Here is a 14431-nt window from a genome sequence, read left to right on the forward strand (position 1 = left end):
ACCACGAGGAGCACGTCATCAGCGTACGCCGACAGGACCAGCCGCAGCACCAACCCTGTCAACCTCCTTCGGAGGAGACAGAGGAAGGGCTCGATCGCCAGAGCATACAGCTGGCCCGAGAGGGGGCACCCCTGCCCTACTCCTCGCCCAAAGCTGACCGGTTCGGTCAGGGTCCAGTTGAGCCTGACCAAACACTCTGCGGAGGCGTACAGCACCCGGAGAAAATTCACAAACCTGGGTCCAAAGCCAAACGCTTGCACAGTGCTCAGGAGATACCCGTGATCCACCCTGTCGAACGCCTTCTCCTGATCTAAGGACAGGAGGGCGAACGACAGACCATCCCTACACCCAAGTTCCAATAGGTCCCGGACCAGATATAAGTTGTCGAAGATGCTACGGCCCGGGACGGTGTAGGTCTGGTCTGGGTGGACCACGTCCACCAGCACGGACCCTAGCCGCAGGGAGATGGCTTTTGCCACGACTTTGTAGTCCGTGCTGAGGAGCAAGACGGGACGCCAATTTTGTAAATCGCGGAGGTCCCCCTTCTTCGGCAATAAGGCCAGCACGGCTCGCCTGCACGAAAGAGGGAGGACCCCACTCTGCAAAGACTCAGCCCAGACGTTGACTAGGTCTGGGCCCAGGACGTCCCAGAACATGCGGTAGAACTCCACGGTCAGCCCGTCCATGCCCGGAGATTTATTGGTGGGCATGCGACGGAGGGCTTCCGAGAACTCGGCCAGAGTGAGAGGCAGCTCTAGCCGGTCTCGGTCGCCCGTGCTGACCGTCAGGAGCTCCTCCCAAAGCACTCTGCAAGCGTTAGGATCGGTCGGATCCAGGGAGAAAAGGCTTGCGTAGAAGGCTCTCACCCTCCCGCACATCTCCACTGGATCCGTGTTATGGAAGAGTAGTGGGAGATAGATATATTAGCTCCAGGCTAAACAAATCCCTGGTACCAGAATAAGTTAAAAGGCAGCTGTTCCAGGTCAATTAAGACACCTGGGGCCAATTTAGAACTTTCCAGAAGGCAAGGAGAAGGCTAGGTTGATTGGGACACCTGAAGCCAATCAGGGGCTGGCTGAAACTAGTTAAAAGCCTCCCAGTCAGTCAGGTGGGTGTGCATGTCAGGAGCTGTGGGAGGAAGTTGTGCTGTTGGAGAGGCTGAGTAGTACACACCATATCAGGCACAAGGGAGGAGGCCCTGAGGTAAGGGTGAAGTGGAGCTTGAGGAAGTGAGGGCTGCTGTGGGGGAAGTAGCCCAGGGAATTGTACATGTCATGTTTCTAAAAGGTCAGCTACCATAGCTGATACTATTAGGGTCCCTGGGCTGGAGCCTGGAGTAGAGGGTGGGCCCAGACTACCCCCCCCCCGGCCCCCTTTGCCCCCTGATTAATCACTGAGACTGGGAGACAACAGAGATTGAGCAAGGAAGGATAACTTCTCCTCACCTCCCTCGCTGACTTATGATGAAAATGGCTCAGTAGACTGTGACCCTTGTCTCTAGAGAGAGAAGGGTTATGTGGAGAGTTACAGTGAGCCTCTGAAGCTAGCAAAATCTGCCAGGAAATGTGGGACGCACGGAGGCAAAGACAGAGCTTTCTCACTATATATATATATACACACACACACACACACACACACAAAACACAAACAGCATATCAAATTTTTTTTTTTTATAGAAGACAGGGTCTAATTTTGTATTCCACAAAACCTTTTCCATCACCTGCACTCATATGATTAAGAGTTTTATGGAGCATCACTAAAAAATGTATGATTAATTTAATTGAAACATCAAATCTAAAATGACCACTTACTCTAAAAAAAAAAAAAAAGTTTGTCAATGTGTTCAAGGTCAAAATGAGGGAGATTCATTGCCATATGCAGTTGGAAATTCTGTTTTTCCACGAGCTATCACAGTATTTGGTACCAGTGCTGATGTCATATCTCATTTCTGTCTCCCCAACCCAGAGGGCTTCTTAAAAATTATTAACACACAGGAACTTTCCTTAAACAGTTAAAAAGGCAAATGTTTTATCTGGAACAAATCAAGATATTAAAACCTCATCTTTCAAGCAAGCCACATGGCCCACAGGCTCCTGTGTATTACAGTCTGATGCAAAAGAAAGGAGATCCGAGTTCAAAAAGGGGTCCAATCACAGAAGTTAGATGGAAAAGACCTATTACAGGGTTGCTGGTAGTGCTTCACCGTCTTTTATAGGCTACAATACTTCCCTGTCCAGCCCATACAAGACCATTAATAGTAGCCAAAACGTCATGCAGGAAATTCATTAAAAGAGAAAATTCAAAACCAATACAGTAGTCGAAAAAAGAGATCCTGTAAAACAAACCTGTGATCCTAAAGGCCAGTTCTAAAGGGTAAACTATGCTTTAAAACAAACAGAGCTAAACTTTCCTACTCAAAGGCATTTAACATTAGGCAACTGGAAGAAACTTGCTCTCACATTACACTTACATCATAGAACGTGATTAAGTTTTTGGGGGGTCCCTAATAGGATGGTAAATTCTGCCTACAGATATCCCACAGACATCTGCAGGCTATTATGGTATAAATGCTGAGGTATAATGCTGTTCTCCTTTAAGTGCCATGAATGAAAACAGCAAGCCATGAAGCTTAGACAGACAGTATTTATTTAGCACATGCATTATGTTGCAAACCAATTCAGCTGCTTTAGCTCAGAGCCACCACTAAACTTGCTGTGGAGGAGTGAGGCACAGATATAGATAATGATTTAAAGTAGAAAAGGGAATGAAAAGGGTGAAAATTTATATGATATGGGACACTTCCTCTCAGAGCTTGTTTAAAACAGGAAATCCAGGGCCTCTGGATGGCTCAGGGGCATGATAATAGGCTACACAAAATCTTTCACCTCAAGGTGGTGGGTTCAAATCCAGACCAGGTAGGTAAGGAACAAAAGTTGCAAGCATTTAATGGCTGTTTGGTGGCGCATGCAAAATGAATTGGTGGCTTCAGTCTAGTCCCTTTGGGATAGGTATTAGGATACATTGTAAAAATACGGCCACAATTGGTATCCTTATTGGCAGCCTCAAAAGAGAGGCCAAGACAGGAAAAGGGCACCGGACAGAACAATGGGTGTCCTTTAATCCTCTAGAAGTGGTCTCTCCCAGGCAGGAATGAGAGACAGGTTTATTGTATTTTCCTACTTTGCTGTGGGAGGGGAGGAACAAGAACTTCGATCTGCAGCACTGTCAATGTGTCTTTCTAATGCACTAAATTTCCTCAAAAATGAAAAACAAAAACTCCAATCTGGATATGCAGGAGCTTAGAAGCCCAGAGTCTCCTACCAAATGAGAAGATCCCCACTTCCAGCAACTGTTGCTGAGGAGAGTGTGCAGAGCTGAGCCATACATATGCCACAAATTATCACATTTTAGAAGCATCATAAAATGGTTTTAACTTTCTTTGTAAAAACCGATGCATACTGTACATACAGTAAAAGGCAGAAGGACTAATCCCTTACAGTCTATTAAAGAGTCTCCACTGTAACCACTAAATCCTTTATTCTGCTTAAATTGGTTTACTATGTAGGATCTCTCCCAGCAACAAAAAATATTTAGATCAGACCTTCAAACAGCCAGAGGAGGGAGGGTATGAAATCTGCCTTTGCAAAAGCTTGCTAGACAAATATTAAAGACTATGGGGAATGTTTTAATGGGATGTATGGGATTTTATTTTCTTAATTCCCAAGATGCAAAGACTAAATTACCCTGGAATTATATTCAATACTTCGTGCCGGTATGGCATACGTAGGCAGTTTTTACTTCATGGTGGTTTGGTAAAGTGGAATCTCAAGACTGCTCTCCTGACACCTTTTTCTACTGGGAGGAGGAGCACCTCAAAGTAGTCAAATGTGCTTCTGCAGAAGGAGTCCCTAGAATCTTTTCCTTCTCGATAAGTCTGGTCCTGCTGGGAAGAGAGCAGGGCCAGACTCTGCCCACTCACCCCCTGCAGAAGTCTGCTCTGCCATTCCAGTGCCTGTGTCTGTCCTTTCCAAGGACTGCTGTCACTGAAATACCCTCTCCCCAAGACTCCATCTACATGGGAAAGGAAGCTTCATCTGAGAACTGTATTTAAACATGGTTCAAACAAAATAACTCACGCTGACCCGTTCTGGAATTGTTTGCCTGGCCAGAGAGGATGGGGCCAAACGTTATTAGAAACAATGTGCAAAATAGAATGCTGAAGTCTCAGCTCCTAATTAGGCTCAGGTATGGAGTCTGAATTGATGCAGACTACACATACAGAGACACACCAGCTACAGAAGAAGAGGGAATCAAACGGTGTGATCAGGAAAGAGATTATTGCTTCCTGTCACATGCTTTACCCATACATTTGGCGCACTTCTGCAGGACCTGACAGAGTGACTCAAACAACAAGTTACCATAGAATACTGCGGAACAATGCCACTTGAGTCTCCATGGTAGATATACACTGCTCCCACGTAGTCATCCTCCTTCGGGGACCCAATGGCGACATCTGCATATGTAAAAGAATGTGAACTGAAAACATGTCACAGTCCTTTCCCTTTCCACTCTTCCCATGTCATCCTTTTACAGAAGCCCACTGCCGCAGGCTAAAACAGCTCAGCTACAAGTAGTTATTCAGTTTAATGAACAGCTCATTAAATTCCTTTTTAATTTATACCTATTTTGGCATCTAAGAAGAAGCATGTCTCTTAGTTATAAAAATGTGTTTATTCCCACCAGCCTGCTCCAAAGGCATTTAACAGTCCTTTCATCTGACCAGCCCTGGGTGAATCAGCATTGCACATCAAGACACCACTGGCCCAGGGAGTACAAGCCAACCACTCTGCACTGTGACAACAGTGTTTGAAACACCAAGTTTCCAAAGTCAAGTTAGATCAAGTGGGTTGTTTTTCAAACACAGAGGGGAATGAAAGGGCTGCTGAGTGCCTTGGAGGACCTATATTCAGACACATGCTAAGCCAACCAGTCCTTTTGAAGTCCTTAGACTGCCAGAAATCACTACAGCAAACTTACTGGTGTCAACACTCCATTCTCACCTATTGTTATCACAGTGTATGTCCTTGTACAAGACAGCCCATGAACGAAACTGGAATATAGGTTACAGGGGCAAGTGACAATAAATAGAATATACAATGGGAGGCATTAAGAGCTACATGTTAAATGTATTTTCTGATAAGAAGCCCCACTTATGCCAATAAATGGGATATGGGAATAGCCTTGAGACAGAAGATGCCAAATGTTACACAAAAGATTATGTGGTTTTCCTTTTGTTTAGGGACAGCCTAAGAGTCATTAGTAATGACATATACAATAGGATTTAAAAAAAGCAGAAAGGAAATAGACCAAATGCCCAACTTTGCCGTAAAATTACCCACTCATGTTGAAATCAAGGGGAGTTACACCTATGTTAGGTTTAATTAGTCAAAACACCTTTACCAGAAAGTGGCATCTAGAGCTTGATTCACCACAGCATTATTCCAGTCTTCAGAAGAGATAATTTCCAAAGAAGTAATGCTGTGGCAAATCAGGCCATCTATTTGAAAGGTTTTCCGATGTGGACTGGAATGATAATGCTTGCACCTCTACTTTGAAATAGGATTTGATGATAAAGTCCCTGTAATAAATTTTTTTAAAAAGCCAGACTTGGCTAGAAACAGAACATGGCAGAATGGAAATGCACCGACCTGAGTATCCATCATCATCAATATCTCCTAGGAAGGCCATGCTTTCCCCAAAGTGTGCATTGTAGGCATTGTCGCCATTCAGAACAAGCTGCTCTTCCAGGACTCCCTAGCAACAGGAAATAGGACAGGCTAAGAAAAACAGAGTGAGTGTTGAAAGTTACAGGGCCTCCCTGCCGGAACACATGAAACTCAGGAAACACCTGGGGCAGAACTGCAGTGTGACTTCTGAACTGCTATAGAAGCCCCAGTGAATGCAGCTTGCCTGGATATATAAAACAAAAGGGTTAAACATAATCAATCTAATTGACCCCAAAAGTGATTTGAACTAGGCAGAACACACCACAGGCCAAACTCCTTAGTCACATATCATAATTCAAGCAGCTATGTTCTACAGGAATACCCACATATGTGAGTTCACGTGAAGAGCCCTGGATTTTTCACGACTATGGTAGAACAGGCACCAATTAAGTGACTATGCTAGCTGATAATTACTCCCCTGAACTTAGAACTGAAGTGGGAAAGAAGAGAATGCTTTTAAGAACACAGAAACATCACATTAATTCATTCTCTATGTTCCAAAAATCCCCTGGTGATGACCTTACCTCATCTTTTTTAAGAACAAGGTTAGGAATTCTGCATGGGATTTTCAAAAGCGCTCAGCCTTGGTCTAAATCTGCTCCCTTGGAACTCAACGAAAGCGGGGTTAGGACTATACTGACTGTTTTTGAGAATCCCAATTTTTGTCTCTTTATACCCAGGAAAAAGGATTAATATGAATGTTGTAATCAATATGCCAACAGCCAGAGGACTTGTTTGGCTCACCAAGTTTATCCATAAATTAAACAACACTATTCAGTTCTTGTCCTGTTGGCATATTGTATCAAAGAATGCAGTCCTTAATCAGGATTTACTCAGTCATAGCTCCCACTGAATTTAGCAGAGGTTTCCCTGGGCAGAGACTGCAAGATGTGTGTCACAGGATTTGAAAACTCCTAAATTATGCCTACACTATAGTGCTAGTACAGACGCTCTAAGCCGACAGGAGAGAGCTCTCCCGTCGACTTAATTACTCCATCCCCCACGAGTGGTGGTAGCTGTGCCAGCGGGAGATGCTCTCCCGCTGACACAGCACTGTTCACTCCAGCGCTTATGCTGATGTTACTTATGTCACTCTGGGGGTAATTCATTCACTCCCCTGAGTGACATAAGTTATATCGAAGTGCTAGTGGGTAGACTGTGCATGTTTAGATTCATAGATACTAAGGTCAGAAGGGACCATTCTGATCATCTAGTCCGACCTCCTGCACAACGCAGGCCATAGAATCTCACCCATCCACTCCTGCGATAAACCTCTCACCTATGTCTGAGCTATTGAAGTCCTCAAATCATGGTTTAAAGACTTCAAGGAGCAGAGAATCCTCCCTCTAGTGACCCGTGGCCCATGCTACAGAGGAAGGCGAAAAACTTCCAGGGCCTCTTCCAATCTGCCCTGGAGGAAAATTCCTTCCCGACCCCAAATATGGCAATCAGCCAAACCCTGAGCATATGGGCAAGATTCACCAGCCAGATACTACAGAAAATTCTTTCCTGGGTAACTCAGATCCCATCCATCTAATATCCCATCTCAGGGGATTAGGCCTATTTACCCTGAATATTTAAAGATCAATTAATTACCAAACTCACATTATCCCATCATACCATCCCCTCCATAAACTTATCCAGTAGAAGCTTAAAGCCAGATAGATCTTTTGCCCCCACTGCTTCCCTTGGAAGGCTATTCCAAAACTTCACTCCTCTGATGGTTAGAAACCTTCATCTAATTTCAAGTCTAAACTTCCTGGTGGCCAGTTTATACCTATTTGTTCTTGTGTCCACATTGGTGCTGAGCTGAAATAATTCCTCTCCCTCTCCTGTATTTATCCCTCTGATATATTTATAGAGAGCAATCATATCTCCCCTTGTTAGATAGCAAGGGAAAGAATGGACAAATGTAAAATGAAGAATAAAGGACAGCTAGAGTCAATGAAAGAGAGAGAGAGAGAAAGCCCAGAACAAACTGACTTTTGCATTCACATGCCAACAGATGGCAACTCATGCCCACCCACTTTTTAGCCAACCTCATTTGAGTGAGCTTTAATTTCTTGCAATGCACCCTCAAAAGGAAAGGAACATTTCCACAAGAAAAAAACCCCTTAATTACTCAAGCCAACCTCAAGAGCCCACCTCAGGTGTTCAGATTTTTTTATTCCCCCCTTTGTGAATGAAAGCAGCACATGTAATACAGTCTTTTTTGTGACTGCAAGGAGCTGCTGACATTAAAATAATCCTCCATCATGAAGTTGGGACACAAAGTATGGAGCGGGGAGAGAAGAGAGAAAGCGTGCACTCCTGTATATGCTACTTGTTTCTTTAGAGCACACACTGCCAGTGGTTAGATACAAGTATCAAATCTATCATAATGTCACAGGTTCATGCTATAAAGTAATACTCTACATGCCATCAGGGTTATCTCTTATGGTGTAAGTGTTATCTGAGTGGTGTGGTGAGATAACTGAAATGAAGTGGAGTTGTTCTGGCATCCATACCACAAAAATCCCAATCCTACAAATAGTTATTCATGTAACTTTACTTCATGTAGGAAGCCCCAATGAAGTCAAGGTTGAAGGAAGGAGAAACTGCTACTAGAACCTCAAGTTGTTTTATTTAATACATTATTCATTTATAGACACACATAATTCACCTTTTCACCATGAGCTCTTTGGGGCAGGGATTGTCATTTACTCTAGGTTTGACAGCACCTAGCACAATGGGATCCCAATGCAGTTGACCTCTAGGCACTACTGCAACCAAACACTGAATAACATTGGGACCTATATGTAAAAAATACGGCTCAATTCTTAGTCAGTTTGAAAAGGCACTTTTATAAACACATTTTCCCTGAAAAAAATATATGCACTTTATTTTTCTTTAAACACTGTGTACTTATCTTCTTTGCTACTCCAGGAAGTCAAAGTTCAGAATATCACAAGACTACAGTTGTGCAATGTGAAATTCAGTGGTTTCAGTTGATGGGGCTTTCCACTGTAGGCTTTAGTTTCTCTTCACATGGATTCTCAAATCCCTGGTGTTTTGTTTTGAGTTGTGGGTTTGAACAACCATCCAAAACACAAAGAATAACTCTGGTCAAAGCAGCTGATTTTCAGTTGGTTTGACATCAAAAGCATGGAAATCCACCAATACCACCAAGTTTCAACATAAAACCAGAAATTTTCCCAAGCTTCCTCAAAAGATTCACAACATTTTCATGACCAGGAACTGACTCCCGAGTTTGTAAAAAAAACATGGTACCAGATGATTTTTGCCTGGCTTCATGTTTTGTTGGAAACACGCACATACACATGCCATGTATGTAAGACACCAAATTTCTTGGTAAACCACAGCTGGGCTGACCCACCCTCTCCACATGCTCATCCACTTTGCATACTCACATTTCCTCTGTTGATATAGACTGTGACTTGACCCTCATCCCTGATCTCAGAAAACATGGGTGCTCCAACCAGCAGGTCTGAAAGTCCATCCGAGTTCAGATCAACTGCACATAAGGAGGAGCCAAAGTAAGAGCCCATCTGTAACCAAGCCGAGTCACAACAAAGCATTCAGTATCTGCCCACACACAGGAGGAAATCATTTTTGTTTTTTAACATCAAGTGATGACTTGCTGCTTTATCTCATACTAGCAGCCCTAAAGAGAAACCTTAGGGAATTTTTTGGCAAGAATTAGGCACTTTATTATAACTGTGCATCAGCTCAGACAGTTTGTAGAAGGAATAAAACTCACATTCCAAGACATACTTAAAAGAGGCACTAAACAACCTTACTTTAGAACAGCTTTTGCTTGGCAAATATCTAAAATGAGAAAGAGGAAAATTAGCAGCCTGGCCCAAGATTTTCAGATGTGGCCAGTGATTTTTGAGGCCCAATGTCACACAACTGAATGAGGCCTGATTTTCAGAGGATGGGTGCTCAGCACTTGCTAAAATCATGCCACTTTTCAAGCTGTCTTAAGCTGAAGTCTCCAAAAATAGAGGCACCCAAAAATCACTTGTCATTCTTGAAAATCTTTTTCCTAGTTTTTTTAAATTTCTCACCATCAATCAGAAAGAAAAGTAGTGGGCTGACTGCAGGATATTTTCTATGCCAAGCAGCTTTATTTGCATCAACAGGTTACTTCCAGTTCATGAGATGTGAGGGGCAAGTTTTGGAATTGAAGGGCTGGGAAGCACAGCCCCAGAAGATTGTAGGATAGCATTGGCAGACTCCCAAACCAGAGTCTGGCACCCCAGACCTGACCTGCATCCACACTCAAAATACCTGGACTCTGTCCCACATTACAGTGGGATTCAAACTCTCCGACTCACCCCTCCAGCAGGGACCAGTGACCTAAGTCACGAGGGGTTCCTAGCCCAAGTCAGACTAATTTCTGTGTGGAAGGAAGTGGGGCGTAGGTTTGAACCTGAGTCTGAGCCTGGGCTTGGTGTGCTGCGTTGATATACCCTTACAGCCCTCCAACTGCAAGCTAGTCAGCCTAAGGCCCTAAGTCTGCAATCCCTACCACACAGAACTCCCATTGGTTTCAGTGGGAGTTTCATGCACAAAACATGAAGAATCAAGCCCTAGATGTGTAGTCAATTTCTATCTGCAATGAAAGATATCAGGCTGAGACATTTAGGAAAGAGAATGAAAGACTTAGGTGTATTATCAGATCTATTTAAAATACCTATTATTGTAGAACATTAAATACTAATCACCCACCCAAATATACCCTTAAACCACATTTGAGGTTTGATTTAAAACACAAGCAAGGAAACTGAAGGCAAAACCGGACATTGTCTTTAATTCACCCAACTGGCCAAGATATACCAGTGCATACTTCACAGGGCATAGTTACAGTTCATCTACTAGCACATACTACTGCTATAGCTACCAAGACTCTCACCAGTGACGGTCTGACCAATCTGCTCACGAGCATGCGCATCACGCTTTGGACTTCAGAGTCACTCCAGAATCCACAGAGAGAGAGAGCATGAAAACATCATCGGCAAACCGATGGACTACACACACACACTAGCGCATAGCTCTCAAATGTCTCATTTTGACAGACATCACACATTTTAGCCCAAAAACCATCTGCTTTCCATATTAATCAGGTCACCCCTCAGTTTAATTGTTGACAGTTGTTTACATCAGAAATGGAGAAGCATGAAACTGAGGTTACAAACTTAAACTTTTTTTTTTTAAAGTACAACTCCCACAGCATATTACATTTGCTACATACATCATGATTTTGGGTTTTCATCACACACTGAGTCCCACATTTAGGCCTTGTCAGGTGTATAAAACAGAGCTCTGGCCAGCCTATTAGGGTATATCCATACAGCTGTTGAGAGCATGCTTCCCAGCACAGATACCAGTCTCATGCTAGCACTGCTCAAGCTAACATGATAAAAACAGCAGCCTGGTCATGGTGACAAGGGTGGTGACTCAGCCTAGCCGCCCAACTACAAAACCTGCCAAACTGCAGCAGCCCCGCTGCTCTTTTTAGCATATTAGCTTGAGCAGAACTAGCACTTGCCTGTCTACCCGCGCTGGGAAGCATGCTCCCAGCTGCCATGTAGATATACCCGTAGGGATGATGGGAAACAGGCAACAGCCGCTCTGGTGTTCAAGTTGAGAAGGTAACACTACATCTACAAAAAGAACAGGAGTACTTGTGGCACCTTAGAGACTAACAAATTTATTAGAGCATAAGGTTTCATGGGCTACAGCCCACTTCATCGGATACATAGAATGGAACATATAGTAAGAAGATATATACATACATACAGAGAAGGTGGATGCTCTAATAAATTTGTTTGTCTCTAAGGTGCCACAAGTACTCCTGTTCTTTTTGCGGATACAGACTAACATGGCTGCTACTCTGAAACATTACATTACAAGATTCCATGAACTGTCTGGAAGCCATAAGGACAGCGGGGTGAGCTCAGGATAGCATTTCAGCATGTAACTCTGATTTTTGTGTCTATGTGGGCTCAAGGTCAGACCTTTAAAATTATCTGACTCTCGTTATTTCATAGTTGAATTCCCCTTATGGATTTTTGTTGTTTATTTTTTTAAAATCCAGTAATGTTTTAAAACAAAATTCTCATGGGCAGAGAGAGTTATGAAAAACATGTCACTATGTATTCAGGCAGCTTTAAGGAAAAGGCCTTTATTTACCCAATTGTGCAATGTGGGTGAGTTCATGTTACTGTGAGAACCTTACATTTCTGCCTGTGTTTTTATTTGTAACCACAGGATTGCATTAACTCTTTTCCATATTTGATTTCCCAACCTATTTCCTCTACAAAAAGAGAGGAGGGAAAAACCTGCCTCTGCATTATGTTAAGTGTGCATGGGACATGAGAGGCACGAACTCATACCTTTGTTGCTAAAACAGTGTTTGGTTTCATTTAGCTTCCAACAGTACTCATTAAGCAAGCACTGCACATCAAATTACATTTCACTATGGAAAGAGATAGGCAGGTATATTTGTTTTTTAATAAATTATAGCTCAGATCTTACAGGAAATGGAAGGATGGGGCACATGACAATCTACAAATACTTGAAGGATATAAGCATTAAAGAGGTGCAGAATTTATAAATGGGAATAGTGAGATTAAATTAAGAAAGGAAAAGTTTTGGCTGAGTATCCAGAACACTTCATGATAGTTCTATGTGTTAAGCTCAGGAATAGTTTTTCAAGAGAACTGATGGAAGCACCATCACTAGGGACATTTAAAAGTAGACTAGAAGAAACACAAGAAAATGCACTGGAGGAAACAATCAGGCACCAGCAGGGAGATGTATTAGATGAACTGATAGTATCACAGAAATTTGAGATGAAAAAGACCTATCATTGCAAAACAAAATAGTGGAGACCTAAAAAACGCAATCACTTCATCCACCACCTATTCATCCTGGGGATTTTCTCCCATCCCCTGTGTTTAAGCAACTTTCTATAAAATGTGCTTATGATTCATTGAGACATTGGCAAAATGTTCCAATGACAAGCTGATAACCGCATCACCTAGTGTAGCCAAATCCAATTAGTACTGTATACTGTTCAGGGTCTTCATCTCTTTTAGAGCCTCACTGCACTCTGTGCTCTGGCTGTGAGAATTCAAGCGGTTCCTTCTGGGCAGCCATGAGCTAGGCAGACAGTCTCTTCCTCAGAGATTTATCCCTAAGTAAAGCACAATCCTGTTGTTCCCTAAAGCTGGATCTGCTATGTATTTGTTTTCCTGAGGACATAACACCTATCACCACCAAGGCTCCTGGTCAAGGAGAAGGTGCACTTCTCTCTAGCCCAGCATGACCTCACACAGGGAAGTGGAATTTGAGTAGGTACTGCAAGAATATTAAAACAAAGGACCAATGTTAACTCTAAGGAATGAATCCCTCAGACCAGCACTCAGGGTAGATGCATGGAGGGAGGAGGGAAACATTCCTTCCCCAACATAATGGAGCTGTTCCACAGCCCACTACTAGAACTCTAATGTACCCACCTCCTCCTCAGAGGGATAGGGAGAGAAGGTCTGGACATATGAGAATCAGTTGCTATACAGGATCTAACTCTTTCCTAGTTTGTCCTCCACAGCTGAGCTTTGTAGGGCCCCACCCTGAAACCTTGCACTTGGCATAGTGAACTCTCTGCTATTATGGAGACAGGAACAGGTTTTCCCTTAAAGAGCTTGTCTACACAGCAAGTTACTGCACAGCAAGCCAGGGTTTGAGTCTACAGTACTCCGACTTGCTGCACAGCAACCTCCCACATGAACCCTTTCCGAGTGCAGTGAAAGTCCCAGAGTGCAGCAAGCTGGTACTCTGAAGATTCACAACCTAGCTTGCAGAAGAGTAACTTGCCATGCAAACAAAGTAAGTTTTTATCAGCTCTAACAGGACTTTTAATTGCAAATATTACCAGACCTTTTACTCCACAATTCCAGCACTGAGCGGATGCTACCACTATGACAGAAAAGGTGGTTGGTCTAAATGACGGATTTAGGACTTCTGGAGATTTTTACACCTAAATCAAACACTTAAGAGGCTATTAATTCAAAACAATATCAATTGAAATAGCCACATTATTTTTTGTCAAGAATTGCTCACCTTTTTACCCGATGCCTGAAAAATCTTTATTAAGGAGCCTGATCGCCTGTCTGTTCTGAAAATATAAACCTATCAAATGAAAACAAAAGCAGTTACAAACACTGACCACAAGGATAAGTAGTTTATAATGTTATGAATTCATCAGTGCATTCTAGATATATATGTACTTTACTCATTGTAATAAAGCGATCATTAATATTTGCCAAATTCAAGGTGATCCTCCTGCCTTTTCTAAAACAAAAGATGAAATTCCCATTTTAGTACCAGATATTAGAGGTCTTTTGTCATTATAAGTATTTAAATAGTATCTTAATGCTGTTTAGTGTGTGTTTAAAAAGACCCACTGCACAAAAGCCATATCTCAAGCAAATCTCTCCTGGAAAGGAATAGTAAAGTGCTATATCAGTCAATTTTTTTTTCAAATGTTGCAAAATTACGATGTATAGCAGCAGCACTTTAACTTGTGTTCACACAAGTTACTCTTTTTAATGCATCTTGTACTGCATGTGCTCACA

At 42.7% G+C, this 14431-nt stretch overlaps 1 protein-coding gene across 1 annotated transcript in view; it reads right to left on the bottom strand.

Moving 5' to 3' along the window:
• ITGA9 (integrin subunit alpha 9) overlaps positions 1–14431 on the bottom strand; it is a 299826-nt gene that overhangs the window by 243153 nt on the left and 42242 nt on the right. The window contains exons 8-11 of the mRNA XM_038393132.2: positions 13917–13985; positions 9197–9334; positions 5709–5814; positions 4419–4513 (exon numbers count right to left, since the gene is read on the bottom strand). Of these exons, the coding sequence (XP_038249060.1) occupies positions 4419–4513; positions 5709–5814; positions 9197–9334; positions 13917–13985 (408 nt within the window). The remainder of the gene's footprint in view (positions 1–4418; positions 4514–5708; positions 5815–9196; positions 9335–13916; positions 13986–14431) is intronic.

This window comes from Dermochelys coriacea, chromosome 2 (genome assembly GCF_009764565.3).
Source record: "Dermochelys coriacea isolate rDerCor1 chromosome 2, rDerCor1.pri.v4, whole genome shotgun sequence".
Classification (NCBI taxonomy): domain Eukaryota; kingdom Metazoa; phylum Chordata; order Testudines; family Dermochelyidae; genus Dermochelys; species Dermochelys coriacea.